The 21,828-nt window shown below is 39.9% G+C and overlaps 1 protein-coding gene across 6 annotated transcripts in view; it reads right to left on the reverse strand.

Moving 5' to 3' along the window:
* LOC147219360 (uncharacterized) overlaps positions 1-21,828 on the reverse strand; it is a 106,029-nt gene that overhangs the window by 80,910 nt on the left and 3,291 nt on the right. For all 6 annotated transcript variants that reach the window (XM_086172644.1, XM_086172643.1, XM_086172642.1 and 3 more), the window contains exon 2: positions 7,149-7,342. In XM_086172644.1, the coding sequence (XP_086028770.1) occupies positions 7,149-7,332 (184 nt within the window). In that variant the 5' untranslated portion in view covers positions 7,333-7,342. The remainder of the gene's footprint in view (positions 1-7,148; positions 7,343-21,828) is intronic.

Below are 21,828 nucleotides of genomic sequence, written 5' to 3' on the forward strand. Positions count from 1 at the left end.
TTCACAGTGTTTATTAAGAATAAATACAGCGGTCCCTTAAGATACCAAATCAACTGGTTCCAGTAGTGAGTTTGTTTGTTGATTTTATTTTGTATCTTTAATTAATTTTTCTCGTTTTAAATAAAAGAAAACAAATTAAGCTCGATTGGAGAGAATTTCAAATTTTGATTTTCTCGCTTTTGTATTGGTATCTTGAAATCTTTTTCGGACTTCAAGGATAAAATCAGCTGGAATGGCGCTTCGTATCTTTAACAATTGCAATATAAAGTGATTTATATCTTAAGCCGCTTTATCTTTATTAACATTAACACAAAGCACGACATCATAGATGAACCCTGAACAGAAAACTTTTTAACGCTCTGACCGGCCTGAGATATTAGACGAATACAATCATTTTGCTCTATAATAGAAAAAAATGTTAATAATAAAGAAATATGAAATAAATTAAAATACACACATAAATTATTAAAAAAATAGATACGTAAAAATAGTACATAAATAAATAAAAATACATAATAAATAATAAGAATAATAAATAATAGAAACAATCATAAAGATAAATAATAAAAAAATAACACTAAATAATTTAAAGAAATAAAAAACACTTAATTAAATGAGAACAAATAATAAATAATAAAAGACAATATATAAATGAATCTTAATGAAAAATAATACATAAATAAATAAAATAAATTACAATTAGTAATTTAAAAAATAAATGCTAATACAAAATCAATAAAAATAAATAATACATAATAAAAAAATACCTAATAAAAATAATAGATAAATTTATCTGAATAAAAAATAACAAATAAATAAATAAATAGTAACAAATGAATAAAAATACATATATAATAAATAAAGTTTTGAGGGTTACATAGCTTCATTCGCTAGCCGTTCACCGCAAATAACGCATTGCAGGCGCGAAGCTTGTGTATCTACTGTTGTGATGGACCTGTAACTTAGGTAGGAATCTTGATATTTTCTTTTAAATGAAGTTTTCTTTTTGCGACGCTTCTGCCATCTCACCGTTGGCTCGTTTCTTCCCGCAAAAGCTGACCGGCGACTTTTATTTCTGGCTCATCTTTTTTTCAAGGGCTAGCTTGCGGTAGCCGATGTGTGAAATGGCGCCACAGATTTTAGCTTAGCAGGAAGGCGAAGGCGGAAACGGTCGTTTTTCAACATAAGATTTAGAAGTTTGAATGAAAAAAAAAAGATAATTTAAAGCAAGCTCTGCTGCCAGCGTCCGAAAACGTCACGTCGGCTCGTCCGTCACGTCGGCCTGAGCCGTGCAAAAGCTGATCTTGCGTCACATTCACTTCAACGTATCTGCTGAGCTCAGCAAACACACACACACACACATAAAAAGAAGGTGTGTGATGACATGCGGAGCTGGTGATGCTGCACTGTGCTGCTGCAGTAGCATGTGACTACAGTAACACACACACACACACTCTTAAAAACACATGCAAGCCTGCATGCATACACACCTGCAGAGGTCCTGCCTCTCTTGCTTGTATCTCCATCACACACACACACACACACACACACACACACTGCAGGGATGTGTTATCATGCCTCAGCAAACACAGCTCCATCCCAGCTTGATAGAAACAGTAGCAGACTGCAGTGAGAGCCGACCTTCCGCCCGCATCATTCTGCAAACTGGAAAAAAAAACAGTTTCAACTGCAGAGTTTTACCAAAGGGGCGTCGCGTCTGGATGGGAAATTATTTTTTTTATTTTTTTTTAACTCCGTTTTTATATCCTGACTATTGAGCGCACCTGAATATAAGCCGCACTTGATAGAAATAACTAAATAAATATAAGTGTCTATATATAGGCTGCATTTCTCTGAGATATAACATGAGATATTTACACAGAAAAGATCTAAAGTGCATCAATAAGCCTGAAATTAAAAAAAAAATGTAACTATAAACATATTTTGAACCATTTGATACTGAAAAATACAATGAAATAAAACCAATAAATAATAAAAATAAATTGATATTCATCAGCAACATGAACTCAGGAGCAGAATTTATAAAAAAACCAACAAAACAAACATGAATAAAACAATTTGTGCTGATTTTTTTTTTTTTTTTTATCAAAATGAAGAAGTCAGGATTCATGGCTACGACAAGCACGGGAAAACTACGGCCTGCGGGCCAAATACTGCACCTTGGGTTTATCTAATCCGGCCCGTCAAATTTGCAATTTTATGGATTTAAATCTCATTTATAGTAAAATAGTGCGAGAAGAGTACAGAAGAGGTGCCGAGTGTTTAATAAGATTTTTTTTTTCACTGATGTCCAGTGGATTGCAAAAAAACTAAAATTTTCTCAAACTAAATAGCACAAAGCGGAGCGTAATCACGCTTACGGGAACGGCGGTAAAGTGGACCGGAACACCGTTGGACACGACCGACAAGAAGATCGTCCCTTCTCTCCAAGAACCAATCAACATGAGGAACGGAACCACATGCTCCATCGGCCAATAGCACGCTGAGTACGGATCTGCTTAGCCAATGATATTCCGTATGAGATCTGGCGTGGGTACAATGATAGGAGAGTTCACCATGCTGGGTATAATTTGTTGGCAAACGAGATCTCGTATTTTATTTATAAATGAACTTTAGTTTAATTTTACTATATTTTAAACTCTTCTTTGGCTAGAATGTGGCTATTTCAAAGAAAGTCCATTCAAAAGTCCGCCCGCCTCTGGTCTACCGGCTGTCAGGTTAAGGATTTTTTTATCTAAACGCGCGTCAATGTAAAGTCCGATGCGCGGCGCTTTGGAAAACAACCGACGGCCACGCGACCCTGAATACTCCGCTAGCGCTTTTTCGTTCTTCTCGCAGACAAATGGCGAGCTTCCCCCGAACGTTCCAACGCCGGCTTGATCTCCGTACTGGGCACTGCAGCACAAGAGGTTTAAGCCATTAGCGCTTCCAACTCTGTCCAAATTAATGTTCCTGGGGAAAAACCCGATGTTTGTTTTTTTTTTTTTTTTATTTCGACATCGTTAATTCCAGGCGCAATCAAATGTCTGTTAAACAAGAACGGCATTATAAGCATTTTAAAAAGGCGATTAAAAGACGTTTGGTATTAAAACAAACCAAAACGGGCTCTGGTCGGCGCAACAGGTAAATGTTACGTAGAAGAATAAAAATCAGGAAGATACCGTTATTTCTGGACTATAGAGCGCACCTGAATATAAGCCGCACCGGCTGAAAATAAATAAACTCAAATAAAATAAATAAACTCAATAAATATATGTGTACATATATTTAGCAGGGGTGGGAAACTATTTTGCACACATTTATTTTTTATTTTTTATGCACCAGTCAACTCGGTGTCATCGTGTAAATTGAACAAAATGAAAATTGTAATTTAAATATTTACATTTTTTTGGCATTTTATTTCAATTTTAAAATAATTCATGATGATATAAATGTACCGACATTACTTTGTATGGAATCAACCATACAAAATTAAACAAAAGGAAAAAATAAGGAGTTTCTTAATACAAAGGAAAAGAAGATGGACGTTTTTTCTCCATCTGAATTATTTGTACACAAAAATATTGTTCATCTATGAACTCTTTTCCTCAAACTTTTGTTTTTTTGTTTGAACTTTGTACCAAAATGAATCAAAAAATGTATCAAAAAAGACTTTTTTATTTATTTTTCTTAATGAATGAAGTAACCTGGGAATTTGCACTCCTTTATTATAATTATCGTTTTGTTAATTTCATGTCAAAAAACGTCAAACTAACAAAGCTTTTAAATTAGAGCCTCTTAAATCAACATTAAATCGATTGCAACGATTTCTTATGGCTCCATCTGCAGCATTTCTGGGATGATTTCTAATGAAAATGGGCAAAAAATAATTTACTTAAAAGAAAAATCCAACATCCCTTGTGGTAGCAAGAAAAAAAATGCAAAAAAGGAAACAAGAAAAATCAGTTGTATTTATTTCTTACGGCTCTAAAAGCAACACATTCTGATTCTCCTTTTCGGCACTTTTCGACAAACCCGAAGACGCGTCGAATTTTTTTTTCCTGTTTTTTCCACAATACAAAAGTTCTCAATTAGAACACAAACGTGCAAAATATAAACTCCACTTTTTCTTTGGGTTAAATAGTGTCGACAAGAAGCTCCGGGTTCGTCGAAAAACGACAAAAAAAGGTTCCCAATCTGTTGGTGACGCGTTGGGATAGCATTAGCTACTTTTCCTGGCGCTTCCTCCCAGCAGTCGTGCCCTGCCACAAGTTCCTCCAGATCTAATTCCACTCCACGGTTAACAATCCACAGCTGCATCAGAAGCGAAAACTCCACCTTCCACCGGTCTTGAAACCCCCTGTTTTCAGAGGCCACCTTTGGTTTTGGGGTAAGAAGGGTAACCGACAGTTGGGCGACTCAGCAAGGCTAGCTGAGGAGTGCTCGTAGCGCCTTGTTGGACCATCAATGCTGCAACATATCAGAGGGCCAGCTCTAATAGTAATTAAATATCATCCAGTGGGGCGAATTTGGGATTATCTTTGGGCCTTGAGTTTGACATGTATGCTCGAGAGCAGTGATTCTTAACCCTCGTGCAATCTTAACATTGTGTTTACGCTCCTTGTCCTACGGGTCAAAAATGACCCATAAGACAATCTTTGTACCCTAGTGGTGTACAGCCCACATGGAAACATAAACAAAAAAATAGTATCACTTTTTCTAATTATGGGGTCTCTTTAGGAAAAGTCATAAAATTTCAAGTTGGAAAAAAATAGGTTAAGGTGTTTTTTCTACAGCTGAACATGGTAGTGGGTGACTTTTGACCCGCAAGACAACACAAGGGTTAACCCCACCAATTTCATGTGCGCATTCACCGAACCCTTCTTTATTGGAAAAATAAATAATAATCATTTATCCTTTATTAATCCTTGCGGGGAAATTCCTTCTCTGCAATGTTAGGGTTTCAGTGTCTTCCTCTATTCTGTCCTTTTCGTGGAATCTGGCTCGCTCCAGCTTGAATTCAGCGAGCGTTGCGTTCTTGTATTCCCCATCTGAATGTAGCCTAAGGAAGTGTTAGCTTCATTTTGCCGGCGCTACTCTAGAATTTCTCAACTTGGCATTGCAAATCATGCCGACCCCATCACGTTCTGTCATACATGTGAATCCATATTTTTCATACTCGTCACATTTTCCCTCACGGTTTCCATTGCAGACTTTGCGACGTGTCCATCTGAGATGGTTTTCTGGGATGAAAAGATGCTAACAGGCTGTTTGCATGAAACGCCTGGAGCGTCTGACCGACACGGAGCGCTTAGCGTAGCGGCTTTGCAGCGATTGCCTAACAGGTTTCCTGCAGCGCTAAACTGTTGCGTGTCAAACACTGACTGACAGCTGGACAGGTCAACTTATCGGACCAGACACTGCCATTGGCTGATAACTAATACAAGTGTGTGTGTGTGTGTGTTGGCAGAGATGCTAATAGAGCGGTGTGCTCGAGCTGACAGTGGAAATACAACGACAGGAAGGAAGAAACGCCGGTAAACTCTTGCAGCTCGAGACAGAAAACCACGTCACAGATGTTTTCCAGATCTTTGAGAGACGATACATCCAATGCTAAAGGAAGCTAATAAACGTAAACGGCTCGGTGAAATTTGCCGAATTCTCGCGAGGTTCGTCTCGCGTTGCGACGCTCTGCTCCTGCTAGAGAGGGGCGATTAACAAAAAAACCCTGTGAAATGTGTGCCGCTAACAATGCTAACCCCATTTCAAGCTAACTGACAGACAGAAGTTTTGTCACTAAACCGCCAAAGTAGATAAGCCGACTAGCGGCTGCTGAACCAAAAGTGTGCAGCATTTAGTAGCAGCCCCGCTAACTTTTGGATAGCATTGCGGCTATGCAGCGGCTATGCTAGGAAGTTTCAGCTAACTTTGAAAGGTCTGTGGAGGTTCTCGGTCATCCAGGTCAAGGTGAATTCTTGTCAAAATCTTCTCATCCTGACAAACGGACTTGAATTTCTCCACTTGTAGACAATCCAGCGGCTATGCTAGGATGTTTCCGCTAACTGCTAAAGGTCTGTGGAGGTCAGGGGTCCCCGACTCCCGGTCCCTTCTGCTAAGAAAATCTTTCTTGGTGCAAATGATGTTTTTTTAAAGCTTTAGTTAAAAGAAAATATCAAGATTCCTACCGAAGTTACGAACTTTATTGGTTTATTATTCTGTATTATTTATTATTTATGTATTGTTTATTTGTGATTTATTATTTATGTATTATTTATTATTTATGTACTGTTTATTTACAATTTATTATTTGTGGATTATTTATTGTTTGTTCTCTATTACAGCACAATTTATTGTGACATTATTGTTGACAACAGTTTTTATTTTGTTTAACCCCCACTCATCTAACCATTTTCATGCATAAAAGTGGTCCCTGATGAGGACCAATGGAGAAAAGGTTAGCAACTGCATCCTTTTGGGAAAAACGACGCGGAAAAATTGGGATTAAATAATGTTTAGTTGGATTTTATAGTGTTAGGTTATGTCTAGATAACCCCTTTTTAGAATTTAAAAAGAATTAACACAGCATATAACCTTATTTTTTTGTGTTTATGCTATATATAAACAAAATATGTATTGCATTTTTTTATGCATCAATGAACAACTGCGGAGAAAACAAAATGATATTTCTGCATGCAACTAAATGTTTTGAGCTCTGGGGAAAAAAAAAACAGCAAAATTGGCAAAAAAATTAGCTTTTAAGCAAAAGTCTCAGTTCAGCTGACAAAACAAGAGGATTCCAACAAGAAATGACCCGGACGACTAAGAAACTCTATTTGTCATGTTTCCATTAAGATTGGCTTTAAAAATTATTTGTAAACACTAAAAATCCAGCGAGAAAATAAAGCGAATCCGGAACGTTCCCCGGTTAAATTGAGCTGCCACCCGCCATTAGCATTGACGGATCACCTAATACGTTCCCGTCCACTAAAATGGCATCTGTTGGCATCAAATCAATCAGAATCAATCAGAATCAGTGAGTCAGTCCCGCGACGTAGCGACCCGAGGGCCCGTCAGGTGGAAAGCGAAGCTCATGCCGAACGACACCAAAATATCTGACCGGACGCCGCTAACGCTTTGTGACGACTCACCGCTCTTGGTGTCCTTTCCGTCCAGCAAAGGTCGGTAGTCACTTTTGGAGACGGACTCTCCCACCTTGTCATCGTAGCTGTCCTTCTCCAGCGCCGCCGCAAAGTCTCTCTTTAGCAAGGCCTCGGCGGGGGCGCCGCCCGGGACCCCGCCGCCGCCCAGAGCGTCTCGCAGGCTCAGGTCCATCGTCCCGTTACTGGAAACACACAAAAAAATTTTTTTTTTTTTTTTTTGTCGCTTTTCATTTGCGAGAACCTCCTTCATCCCTCACATTTAAAAAAAAAAAAGGTGCTGCCTTGTGTGCAGGACTGTTGAGTTGTTAGCATGTTGCTAGCAGCGCGTGCATGCTAACAATTTTTTTTTGCTAATAAATGCTGCACACTACCGGTTCAGCAGCCGCTATCCACTTAGAAGTAAACAATAAAAATAACATTTTGATGGTTTCATAGCTTCGTTAGCTAGCCGTTAGCTTGCGTATCACCTGTAGCAATGAGCCCGTAACTTAGGTAGGAATTATGATATTTTCTTTTAAATACACTTTTCCGTCTGTGACGCTTCTGCCGTCTCGTCGTTTGCTGGTTTCCTCCCGACAAAGCTCTTCGGCGACTTTTGTTTCTGGCTCAATTTTTCAAGGATTAGCTTGTGGTAGCTAATGCCTGACAAGTAATGCGAAGTTAAGTTAAGCGGTAAGGCGAAGGCGGAAACAGTCGGTTTTGAAAAAAAGATCATTTGTACCAGAAGAGATCTTCTTTTCCGACAGGTACCCGGTCCAGGGACCAGGGGTTGGGGACCCCTGACCTCCACAGACCTTTAGCAGTTTGCTGAAAAGTCACACCATTGTCACTGGATCGCCTTTGCACATGTTCATTGCTATCTGAAAGTAAGCGGGCTGCTGATAAATGCTAATCATAATGCTAATATTAATGCTAATAGATGCTCAGCAGCCAACAAATGGTTAAGCAGCCACTAGCTTGTCGTCTTACCAACTTAGCTAGGCGGCAGTTAGGGACCAATCCGTCTGGGTTAGCATTGTTAGCAAAGGTTTGAAAAAAATCCGCACAACAAGAGTGCTCCAAAATTAAAGATAATTTAGTTGACAAAGAGTAAAGAAAATTTATGATAGCATGACGTTTCGCGCATATGTCCCCTCTTCTTCAGATGCTACCAAAATATGTTTTTAGCATTGTGAGCATTGTTAGCAGCACGCGTTCTGCATGCCGTTTTTTTAATCCACGGCCCTGATAACACGACCTTGGCAAATTTGATTGTCTCATGCTTTTCAGCGATCGTCATGTTCGTACGTGAACAACCACTCCCTCAGGTCTGATCCGGATTCACCAGATGGACGTTTCAAGCTTTGTCCTTACGGCTCGGGCCGCGGGAATTACCGCCGCAACTTCAGCACCTGAACCTGAAAGTGCCGAAGGAAAGCCTTCAGCGGGAGCTCCTTCTGGAACGGCAAAAAAGTGTTTTGTTTCACTTTATATACCGTATGTTTTATCATGCGCCTTATAACGCAGTGCGCCTTATATATGAAAATAGACCCATTCATTGATATTGCGCCTTATGGGTCCCAAAATATGGTAGTCTACTCGTGGGTCGTCCATCTTGCCAGGTCTTTATCTCGGCCAACAAGGGTGTCGTCACACGTTATTCCAATAAAAGCGCGGGTGATTGCTTTTTGTTCGGAGAACATTTAATTAGTGGGGAAATCAGCAAGGAAAACCCTTTGAATGCTTGTGTTTTTATCCTTCTGCAGCACTATTAGCCTCCGCCCCGGTATGTCTCCACCCCCCAAAGGCAGGACATATGTCTTTGTTTTGTACTCATGGGTATTTGTTGGTTATTAATGGACATTTCTCGGTATTTGCAGGTACTCGTTAGTGTCCGTTGGGTATTCAAAGGTATCTGATGGTTATTCGTGGATCTTCTTTGAGCTTTTCCCTTCAGTGGTCGCCACCTTCTCCATCTAACCCTATTCTCTATCGCCCTCTCTCCGACCAGCTACCTTCATATCCTTTCTTACAACGTCCATAAATCTTCCCTTTGGTCTTCCTCTAGAACAGGGGTGTCAAACCCCCTGACAAGTGCCATTCCTCTGAGGGATTCCTTTCCACACTCTCCTATACTCTGGTAGACACTGACCCAAAGTACTTGAAATCCTCCAACTTCTTGATCTCCATTCCCCGTAGCCTCACCGCTCCACCCAGGTTCCTCTCATTCACACAAATGTACTCGGTCTTGTTGCGACTAACTTTCATTCCTCTCCTTTCCAGAGCATACCTCCACCTCTCTAGATTTTCCTCAACCTGTTCCCTGCTCTCGCTACAGATCACAATGTCATCTGCAAACATCATGGTCCATGGAGATTCCTGTCTAACCTCATCTGTCAGCCTGTCCATCACCACTGCGAACAAGAAGGGGCTCAGAGCTGATCTCTGATGGAGTCCCACCTCCACCTTGAACTTCTCACACCTACAGCACACCCTACCACTGTCTCACAGCGAGCATACAAGTCCTGCACCAGTCTAACATACTTCTCTGCCACTCCAGAGTTCCTCTCTCAGCACCCTGTCATACGCTTTTTCTAGGATTATGTTGAAATGCAGTTCGTACCGGTATTACAAAAAGTGGCGAAGGTAAGTGTACTATGTACTCTTCTCTGATTGGTTTATCATTGCAAGCGATAGCAGACACCTGAAGTTAGCATGCGGTTGGAATAACGTTGTATTCCAGCACTACATAATTGATTATCTAACGTTGTCTGATGTTGCAACCCATGTAGTCAACCAAGGACCGAGTTTAATACAACGCCCTAGGTCGGTGGGAACGGTCCGACAATCAATCAAGAGGAGCGGCTTAGTCGCTTACTAAAGTCGCACTAAAACATTTTGACAGATTTTTGAGCGCAGTGTACCACATAAAATTGGTTGGAGGTCAGTAAACACAACAAGAACTCATACACAAGGCGCCAGATGATTTCTAAGACAAAATAAGGATTTTAAGTGCGCCTTATAGTGCGAAAAAGACTGTATGTGACCCAGAGCCAAAACAAGTGAAATGTCCTTTCTGTAAAAAGCTTGTCCCCGGCTTAATGCGGTTGATAATTGTTAAAACACCTTGTAAATGCCACGGACATGGGACTTAAATGGTGTCGCCACACTTACGCGACGTGACCCCTGAACAAACCGGTCTTTCTTCCCGTCCTCCGTTCCCGAACATCCCTCCATCCTCCCGGCAAACAAGCCGGCATTGTCTCGCCACTGTACCAAAGAGACACACAAACAAACACACACTGTGGCCAGGAGCCAGTGCGAGGACATACAGTGGAGTGTTAGCAGGGCCGTAGTGGAACTGTGGACCATTGTTTCAGCGGAGACCTAGCACAAAACACACACACACACACACACACACACACTTTGTGAACCTCTCGATTTGAATGACTTTGCTGTTATCGCCTTTGATTTTTTGTTTCCCGCGCGCCGCAGACGCACATCGATTCTTATTATAAGCCGCGTTTTCACGCATTTGTGTTTAATCACACAGAGCATCCTCTCTCTGAGGTCCAACAAAAAAAAAAAAAACACAGCGGCAAATAAAACCATCGCTTTGGTATTAACAAAAAAAAAAGGGCGATCCTAAATAGACACTCCCAAACCCCCATTACCCTGTAAGCACATTACTTGGCAAAATGTGTTGCTCCATTAGAGAGCTTTCATAAGCCAGAATACTCATTGGCCCGGACTTGGTGTTCTTTGTCTGGCGTTCGCTTTGCCCGTCATTACCCGCAATCACACACTCCCTCCTTTTCATTATCAAATGTGTAAAGAGACTCGCTGTTGCCTGCCACAGAAAACGCTCATGTAACTGCTCTAAATACTCTCGCGGGCTTTGACACTAGCGAGGTGAGGGGAGGGAAAGGGTTTAGTCTCCCCAGGGAGCAGCACTTGTATGCCTACCACCCCCCGAGTCAGCAAGCCGTACCTGCGACAGGTTACAGAATTAAAAAGGCTGATTTCCGCATTTGGAGTTGTTAGCCTTCGCAGCCGCTGGGTTTTAATATTCTACAAACGTTTTTGTATTTCCACTTCGCCTCTTGTGTTCGGCTTCTTGGATGTCTTTTGACAAATTTCTTGTTTTTCTCCTCTACCCCTCCCCCCCCCCAAAAAAAACAAACAACCAAATTAGGTCACATGACTGTTCAGCAAAGTAAATAAAATGTCTGGTAACACTTTATTTCCCCAAATTTATAAGTGGCTAGCACTTCACAGCACATTTGAAAATGATAATGCTAACACAAAACGGCACTGTAAAACCACAATGACACAACGTTTTAAAATGTCCACTCAAAATAAAAACAACTTCCCTAAAAATCGATAAATAAATTAGTTTCGCCGGGTCGATCATTTTTAGTTTCTTCTGCGAAAACGTTCCTGTGAGCTGCGGCGGGTTACCATCCTCCTGGGGTTAGCAAGCGCTCGAGTTAGCATCATCCCGAGTTAGCTAGCATCCCGCTGACCCACTCATGAGCTTAAACCCCTGCTAACATTGCTATTTTTAGACTTTTTCGTGGAAATATTGACATTTATATGTATTTATTCCCGTCTAAATATCCATGTAGTTTTGTGGAAAGCTACAAGAGAAAGACATCGTTCCAGACAAGCTAGCTAGAAATGTTTGAAGTCGTGAGTGAAGATGTGGGAATACGAGCAGAATTTAACCCGTGTTTTGTTCAATCGTGACGAATCTGAACATTTGCGACAAAGTAGCGGCGGAGCTAACAGCTGATTTTTGCTGCACCGCGCGGCGTGTATAGCGCCATCTAGTGGCCGAGGCTGGTAATGCAGCGCGGAGGTGAAGGCGGGGGAACACAGAAGGATTTCCCGATGCGAGAATGACGAGTTATTCCAAGCGAAGCAATGGTATTTATTTTCTTTCTCCCTCGAGAGCAAGTGATCTGTGAAAGCTGTCAGTCGGATGATTTCTCCAATCAGTGGCGACGCGTTCGGAAAAAAGAAATAAAGAGAGAAACATCCTTTTCTCTGTTGATGCGTAGCTTTACGCCAGCAGATGCATTATTATTGTTACTATTTTTCTTCAATGCAATTCGATCAACCATTTTATTTACTTTTTTTCCTTTTTCTCTTGTTTTATAAAATTTTGTTTTTAATTTGATATTTTTAAAAAACTTTTTTGTTCACATTTTTTTTTAAGTGACACACTCTATCCTCTACTTTCCTCCATTCTCTTCCTTTTTCCCTTTTATTTTTTTTAATGTTTTTGATTATTGAATTATTTTAAATATTTTTTAATTCATTTATTAAAGTATTTCAGATATTTATTTTTTAAAGTAACACACTCTATCCTCTGTTGAATTCAATCATTATCTAAACCAATTTCCTCCATTCTTTTTTTCCCTTGTATTTTCTTTAAAATGTTTTTATTTATTGAATTATTTTAAATATTCATTTTCTTTCAACAACACACTCTATCTTTGATTTCTTTTATTCATTCATTATCTATACCGCCTTCTGCCATTCTCTACCTTTTTCCCTTGTATTTTTTTTATTTTTATTTATTTAAATTATTTTTTTAAATGACACACTATATCCTCTATTTCATTCATTCATTATAATTCTCGCTTTGCACTACTGCATTTTTATCTTCCTCAGTGTTTCATTAACTTTTATCCTTGTTTCAATTCCAGGGTTTACAGTTTGAACATCTCATGCTGATTTTTTTGTCGTTTTTAAAACACATTTTGTATCATCATTAAATAAATAAAATCTGTTTCTGAAAATCGACAGCGGGAGGTTTTGAGAGAGGAGTGTGATTTTTTTGTTTGTTTTTTTTGGGTGCAAAATGTAAAAAAAAAAAAAAAAACCCACAAGGGAAAGTTAGTTCTCCACCAAAAAAAAAAAAAAAAAAAAAAAAAAAAAGAATAAAAATACACAAATAAAAACACAACTCCCGAATAGCGGTGGAGGGAAAATGTGGAAAAAAAATGAATGCGGAGGATCTGACAACGTGTCGGAGGAGATCCTCCACGCCGTTTAGAGGGAAACGCTTGTTTTCGATGGCGGTGGCGGCGGCGGCGGCGATGATGACGAGGAGGAGGAGGCGGAGCCGTCGGCTGAGGCAGCTGTTGCGTTCCGGAGATTAAAAACCATCTCCGTCCCCACAATCCTTCGCTTCCAGCATCCGCCACCTCTCCCGCTCTGAACCCGCTGACCCGCCGCATAATCATCTCATCCTCCAAAACACTGGCTGCTCTCACGCAAACCGTCAACACACACACACACACACACACACACACTTACAAAGACAACACACACATTTGCAGATTCGGTAGCAAATAACATGCTTAAGCGTTTCATCCAAATACAGGAAGCTGGGGGATATTTTTAGTAGATTGCGTGCACGTACAGGACTGTCTCCGAAATTATAGTTCTTTATCTTCTGTAATGCAATTAAAAAAAACAAAAATTAATTTTTCATGATATTCTAATATTTTGAGATAGGATTTTGGAGTTTTCTTAAGATGTAAGCCGTAATCAAAGGCTTGCCATTATTCAGTTGATTTGTAATGAATCACGAATGTATGACAGTTTTGTTTTTGTATTTGCATCACAGAAGATAAAGAACTTTATCACAATATTCTAATTTTCTGAGACGGTCCTGTATGGGTTTTTCAAATAATATTGAATGCATATTAAGAGAATTATCAACTCTGTTATTGATTATTAGATATATCATACACCTCCTTGTTATCTGGGCTGCATCTGTGCAAAAACCCCGACTTGTAAACAAAATAACCACATTTAATTGTAGACTTGTATTTGTAATATGCAGGTATATACGTTGCGTATATTTTTTATACATTTTTACATACCGTCATTTATTTTTTTATAATCTTCGCTGTTCTTTTAATTTCATTCTTATTATTCGCTATTTTTATTCTTTATTTTTATATCTAATTTGATTCTTGACTCTGTAGCGGGAGCTGCTTTCAACCAAAAGTAATTTCTATTTAAATAAACTATTCTGATTCTGATATTATACGAATGAAGCGCTGGAACCGTGAGGAACCCTGAGGAACCCTGAGGAACCCTGAGGAACCTGAGGAACCTGAGGAATCTGAGGAACCCCACGCAGACACGTGGAGGTGCTAAAGAGAAGCCCTATCATTAAAATGATTAATATTATTATCATTATTATGATTATAAATGCAAGCGTGGAGTAGGAATGGCCCCCTGGGGACATAAAGTTTTGTGAATTTGAATTTGAGTGCAGGTTTGCTTTTACACACACACACACACACACACACACACACACACACACACACACACACACACACACACACACGCCTGACTGACAAACAAATATGCATCCGCTGTTGATAATAATGGTATAATTTCATATATGTCATAATATTAAAAAGAATAATGTGATTAGGATAATGATCATCAAATACTAATATGATTATAATATAAAAACAACAAACTTAACCATAATAATAATAATAATGCAAAAGTAATCATAAGGATGGCAACAATAATACTAACAATAATAATAATGATGATTATCATAATGATAATAATAATGTAATACAAACAATATTAATAATAATAATACAGATAAAAACAATTAGAATAGCAACAATAATACTAAAAAAATATTATTATTATTATATATCATTATTGACATAGTTATCATATTAATGATAGTGATTATTATTGCGATTTTATTCTAATAATAACTTAGGAATAATTATACTAAAATAATAATGATGATGATAACAACAATTAATAACAATAATAGCAACAATAATATTCAATTTCATAAAACTAAATCATTATGATTATTAATATTATTATTATTCATAGTAGTAGTAGTAGTAGTAGTATAATTATTATTAACAAAATTAATAACAATAATAACAATAATACTAACAATTATAATTACAATGATTATCATAATGATAATAATAATAATAGTAATAATACAAACAATAATAATAATACAAATAAAAACAATTAGAATAGCAACAATAATACAAAAAAACATTATTATTATTATTGATATAGTTATCATATTAATGATAGCAATTATTATTGTGATTGTATTCTAATAATAAGGTAGGAATAATTATACTAAAATAAAACAATAAGAACAATTAATAACAATAACAGCGAAAATAATATTTAATATCATGAAAATAAATCAGTATGATTATTATTATTATATTATTCATAGTAGTCGTCGTAGTATAATTATTATTAACAAAATTAATAATTAAATTAATTAACAAAATTAACAATAATGACAACAATACTAACAGTAACAATAATCTTTTTCTTTGTTTTCTAATGGCGATAATAATAGTAATAATAACAATTCCATTAGCAGGTCCGTCCCATCGGAGTCTCCCCAACTCCCATTTCCTGCGTCATCTAAATTCACAGTCCAATATCGTTTTGGGGTTTGAACGCATCGCCGGTCAAAGAGGCCGCGAGCCGCCGCCAAACGCTTTTACCGACCCTGAGTCACCCAACAATATGCCGGTCCGCGAACTCTCCGGCCCCCGGGGGCCGACGTTCAGCGGCTTTTACCCACCGAAAAGCAAAACGGTGAATCATCTCCGCTGGAAACACGGCATGAAAACCCCATCCGTGATTTTTTTTTTTTTTTTTTGGGACTCCTAGTTATTCTGTCAACTCCGCAATAACAACACATCTTTTGACACTTCCATGTTATTCGGCAGTTTTTGGGTTTTTTTTTCGGAGCCGTCTCTAAGCGGCTCCGAAAAGCGGCGAGTGGCCATCGGAGCCGCTTTCACTTTTAATTTACGTCCGACTGGAGGGTTCAGACGCAGTTCAAGGAATAAGAAGGAGGGGTGGAACAAGACGGGGGCCGGCGGCGTGATAATTCCCCGCGGATCCCCGTGTTGGTCATACTTCACCTTTTTTATTTTTTCCTGAAAAGTCAATCCCGATAATGAGCGCTAAACCCTCGGCCTCGATCCCGGACCCGACCCCGACTAAGACTCAATGGTTAAGTATCTGCAGATTGGAAAATGTTGTTTTTTTTTCTTTGATAACGGGAGGTTGGCGAGAAATAAAATGAATACTTCGACTCAGTGGGGTTTTTTCTTTCTGATTGGAGCCCAGATTTAAGCTAGCGGTTGACGTTTACCGGGATTTGGTGCGGCGGACGGCGGGAATGTGAGGCGTCAAAAGAGGCGTTTAAAGCCGGTCGGGGGTGAATTGATGGTTTTAAAAAAGAGGACAAGTTTCACTTCTACCATTAATCAAGTTTAGATATGAAGCTAAATTCAGAATTTAGCATTTAGCAAGTGTTTAGTCAGTAAGTACCAAATGTAAAACTCCCCGAACCTTCTCCTCTGCCGCCGCCGCCGGCATCTTTGCCCGATCTTTAAGACACCTGTTAGCCGCATGCTAACTGTAATCCGATGGAAACCCGACGATGACAGTTACGTAAAACAAGTGAATCACCTTGGGAGTTTTCCCGGTTGTTTTCTCGAGCTGTCGCGCAATGGAGTTCTGATCGGATCCCAGATCGGAGTTAGAGTTTGACACGACGTCGCCGTTGCTGTTTGAAAAAAAAGCAGGACGCACCGTTTTGCCGCTAGCTAGCACAGAGTAAATCATGGAAAAACACTAGCAAGTTGTGTGCCTTGTGGACTTGTCCATGAAGAGATGGAGAAGTCGGGGACGGTTCGATGGTTTTAAAAAGAGTAGCAGCTTCACTCTGTGGAGTTTAAAGTGTAGCAAAGTTACATTTAGCATCACATTGTAGCATCAAGTGTGTAGCCCGTAAGCTAAGGGAAGAGCAACAAATAAAAAACTCCCATAACCTCCCCTGCCCATCTCCTCCACCGTCCGATTTTAAGGTCCTTCCAATGCAATCGCAAATAGGGCACCTGTTAGCCGAATGCTAACAGTTTTCTTCCGCGCAACCCAACTGAGGACAATTACATAAAACGAGTGCATCGACTTGGGAGTTTTCCCATTCCGAGTGCCGTACAATGGTGTTGATTTCTGATCGGAGCTCGGATTGCAATTAGCGGCGGGCGCTAGCAGCGAGCGCTAGCAGTGAGCGGGATGAACGTTTGACACAACGTCGCCGTTGCTCTTCGTAACATTTACAAACAGCGGAAGATTCGGCGACCCCGTGATTTACAGGGATTTGGTGCGTCGGAAGAAGCGTTCAAAGCCTGTAGTGGACAGTTTGAGGAGCGGCTTCACTACGTCCATAAATGGAGTTTATTTACATTTAGCATCACATTGTAGCATTAAGTGTGTAGCGCGTAAGCTAAGTTAAGGAGAGAGCAGCAAATAAAAAACTCACCCGAGGAAAATACCTTGCCAATTTTTTTGCTTTCCCTTTCATTATGCATTCATTCATTTAATTAATGAATACATTTAAAAAAAAATCCATTCATTATTCATTTATCAGGTTTTTCGACATTTTTTTTTATTCATAAAGTACATTTTTCTGATTTAAAAACATGTGAAAAAACAGCGTTTCAACTCATTTCGATGTGGAAATTTCATTCGATAAACGAGCGGATTGAGTTACGAGCTCGGCCACGGAAAGATTCACCTCCCGAGTCGAACTCTTACTGTCTCTGAACAAAGAGGCCGAGAGCGGTGACCTATTTTCCGACGTGAAAACGCAGCCTCATCCTGCCCGTCTGCCGAAACTCAAGCCCGTGAAAAGACGTCGTTTACACTTTGCTGCACATTCAGGGGTGTTTTTATTCCTTTTTTTTTGCAGGAGATTCAGGAGACACTGAATCAAAAACCCATTTTCAAAAACCCACTGGAGACCCACAATCCACCAGGATGGATGAACGGTTGCAACCAGTGTCTGCAGCGTCTCGGGTTTCATGATTTTTGTCTGATTTTGTCTTTTCTGTGATTATTTCTTGTTGGGACTCGCACATTTCCAAAGTCAAACACTTTTTTTTTTATTACGAATAATCACTTATTATTACGGATAATCACTAATCCACTTATTATTTTAAATAAGATGATTATTGGGTCGATTATTTTTCAATTCCAGGATTTTTCAGAAGATTTATTGCTAATTTTGATTGTATTTATCGAGTGAATCACAACAAAAGGGCAGAGAATTTAAATAATAAGCTTGATTACCAAACAATAATAATAATAAAATAAAGAAAATTGTATATATAATATAAATATATAAATACATAAAATAATAATATACATAATAGTAATACCTTTTAAAATCGCTACTATTAGGAATAATCACTTTTTAGTAGGAATAATCACTTTTTTTTAATTATTTTTAAAATCCAGGGTTTTTTCAGATTATTTCTTGCTAATTTTGATTCAATTTATCAAGTGAATAAAAAAAAAAGCTTGATTGGCAATCAATAATAATAATAACAGTAATGACATTTTCTTTAAAAAAAAGTTATTGTTACGTGTAATCACTTATTATTAGGAATAATTACTTATTTTTCAATTATTTCCCAATTCCAGATCGATTGTTTTTCTATTCAAGATGATGTCTTGCTAATTTTGATTCAATTTATCGACTGAATCAAAAATGAAAGGCATAAACATTGAAAAAAAGCTTGATTACCAATAAACAATAATAAAAATAATAAATAATAATAATAATAACAATAATAATAATAATAATAATAATAATAATTGTGGGTGGTCTCCATTTTTACTGCAGACCCTGAACTGTCCAGGCGTGTGAATGACAGGGCGAATCATTGTACGTCTCAATATGGAGCCCCGTGATTGGCCGGTCCAGGGTGAACCCCGCCTCTTGTCCAATCACAGCTGGGATAATACTGAGACTGATACTGATACTGAATATACTTGGGATTTCTATCTGACTTTTTAGGACGCTCAAAAACGCTTTACAACAATAAATAAAGTCGGTTCCCCGAGGTTTTTGCACAGTTTTAGCGACAGGGGTCGGGAAGTCGGAGAGGGTTGATGCTGGATAACGATGATACAATATATTCTTGATTTTTGAAGGTCAACAGAAGGAAATCCAGCGCGAAGTCCGGCTAGCAAGTTTACCAAAAAACAAAAATAAACAGGAGAATCATGGAACGGCCTCCTCTTCCTCGGGTTTTTATGAACCAAAGCCGCAGCTGCGTCGGAAAAACCAGGAAGTGAAGAGTTTGGGGAGCAAACGCGGGATTAAAATGTGGGTCAGCGTCAAACAGACGGGCGTTTTCACCGGCGGCGGCTAATGCGTTAACAAAATCTAGCTGTGAACGCCCGGCCAGTCGCCATGGTGACTCAGCAGCTCCTCACTGTCTGCTGTTTGACACACACACACACACACACACACTCAGCACCTCAGCTGAGATTACTGCTGACAACACACTGCGTCAACCTTTCCACACACAGCGCTCACCTGTCCACCCACACACACACACACACACACACACACACGCACACACACACACACACATGGCTCCGCTGTTGGATTAACGCCGTCCGGCAGAGGAGATTTGCTTATTTGTTTATATGCGATTTGCAATAGCGACATTTTCTCCCGCCGCCGTCCTGGTGGGCGGAGCCAAGCTTTGAGCTGCTCAACCTTATCGTCCGAACCCGACGGTCAAATCGAGTGAAAAAGGTAAAAAAAAACGCGCCATCAGACGCCATTTTTGCACTTTTCCAGCCGAAATGCTAACTGTCTGCGGCTAGCAGCTGCTACGCTAACAAACCCAGTTCAAGCCTGCAACATGGGGAAACTTTGCCCTTTCTTTTGCCTTACAGGCTGTCTTTCACTCGGGGAAAAGGGGGGTTTTGCAGAAAACGCCGCTTGGTTTCATCCCGGTGAGTGTTTGCGTGCGTTTTCAGACGTTGCTTCCATCCCAGGCAATAAAGACGTCTTCTAACAAATAGCTCGTAGTTTCCTATTATTCTCCCCGGCATCAATAATGAATGAGAGCCGCTGCCGCTCTCCGGGTGCACCGAAGGTTTTGCAGCAGAATCTTCACAACCTCCGTCATCATCTTCTCCACTGGCTTCCAGAGGCGTCGCAGGGCTTCTCAAGCGTCGGCCTCATTATCTTCGGATCGGATCCCTCAGCTTCACCGCCTTCGCGCTTCATCACGCTCTTTAGCTTCACCGAAATGGAAGAAGTTTTCCCCGCGTTGTGTCTTCAGGTGGCGGTCGGACGTCGACGCTTCCCGTTGCTTGATGGAAAACATGGCGGGAGGGTGAATGCGTTCACTCCACGTCGGGTTCCTCCATCAACGTGGAGGTTTAGCCACTTGCAAGACCAAAAATGAAGCATAAACTTGAATTTATGAAAGAAAATAGAACAAAAAAAAACAAAAATTGGGGGCAAAGCGAGAGGATTTTCTCGCGGGTTTCCGAAAAAGGAGAGCGATGCAGAATACTCCCCGGCGGTGCGTTGTTTTGTTTGCTTGGGTGATTCGCTGGAAAACATTGTGCACGTTCAACAGGCTGTGCTGTCTCTGCCTTTCACACACACACTCCATTGCATTTTACACACCGGCGAAGGGGAATCCAGAAAGAATGGGACGCTCTTTCCCTCCCCCGCCTGTTTTGTTCTGCATCTCAGCAGCGCTCTGATCGTCCCCCGAATGGATTCGGGGTTAAAAATTGCGAACGGCGACGCGAACGGGACCCGAATCCTCCAGGGGTTTTTTTCTTTTCCCAAAACAGAAGACGAGAAAATGGTAATAATGCACACAAGGGGGAAATCATTGTGATTATCATAAGGCGCTCATTCGCTTTGCAGAGCCCCCCAAAAATGGTTTCAGGGTTAAAAATTGCCAACGGTGACACAAACAAGGCCCGAATCCTCCAGGTTTTCACGAAAAAACTGTAAAAATTACAGCTTTCCGTGTTTTTTTTCTTATAGAAGGCAAGAAAAGGGTTATAATGAACACAAGGGGGGAAATCGTGATTATGAATTGAGACGTTCAGTCACTTTGCAGACCCCCCCCAGATGGTTTCGGGGTTAAAAATTGCTAACGGCGACGCGAACAAGGCACGAATCCTCCAGGTTTTTGCGCAAAATCGTGAAAAACGGCAGCTTCCCGTGTTTTTGTTTGTTTCCAATACAGAACGCAAGTAAAGGGTAATAATGAACACAAGGGGGAAATCGTGATTATGAATTGAGGCGCTTATTCGCTTTGAGGAGTTGCGCACACACACACACACACACACACACACACACACACACACACACACACAAACACGTAGTCCATGGACGGATCTTGGGTGGGGGGTCAAGATTTGCTCGAAGATACTGTCAGAAGGTGTTGATGACCCTGAATGCAGCACAGCACGGTGGTGTGAAAGGGAGGAGGCTAGAAAAACTTTATTTAATATCTAAACGGGGGGGGTGAGGACAGTTTGACGGACAGGTAAAAGAGCCAATCGGGAACGAGATGGGAAAACACCTGCAGGAAAAATCAGCTTCAAATGAGAGGGAAATAATGTGAAAACATGCACTAAATACAAAAAGAAAAAAACAAAAAAATTATATTTATTCATTCCATCATGCATGTTATCTTTTTTTTGTTTAAATGTTTGTAAGCGTTTTTTTGTTTGTTTTTAAAAAAGGTGGGGGGGAGTGAGGACCGTTTGACGGACAGGTGAAAGAGCCAATCAGGAACGA

This window comes from Fistularia commersonii, chromosome 25 (assembly GCF_037954325.1).
Source record: "Fistularia commersonii isolate RoL2024-O1a breed Wild chromosome 25, RoL_Fcom_v1.0, whole genome shotgun sequence".
NCBI classification, from domain to species: Eukaryota; Metazoa; Chordata; class Actinopteri; order Syngnathiformes; family Fistulariidae; genus Fistularia; species Fistularia commersonii.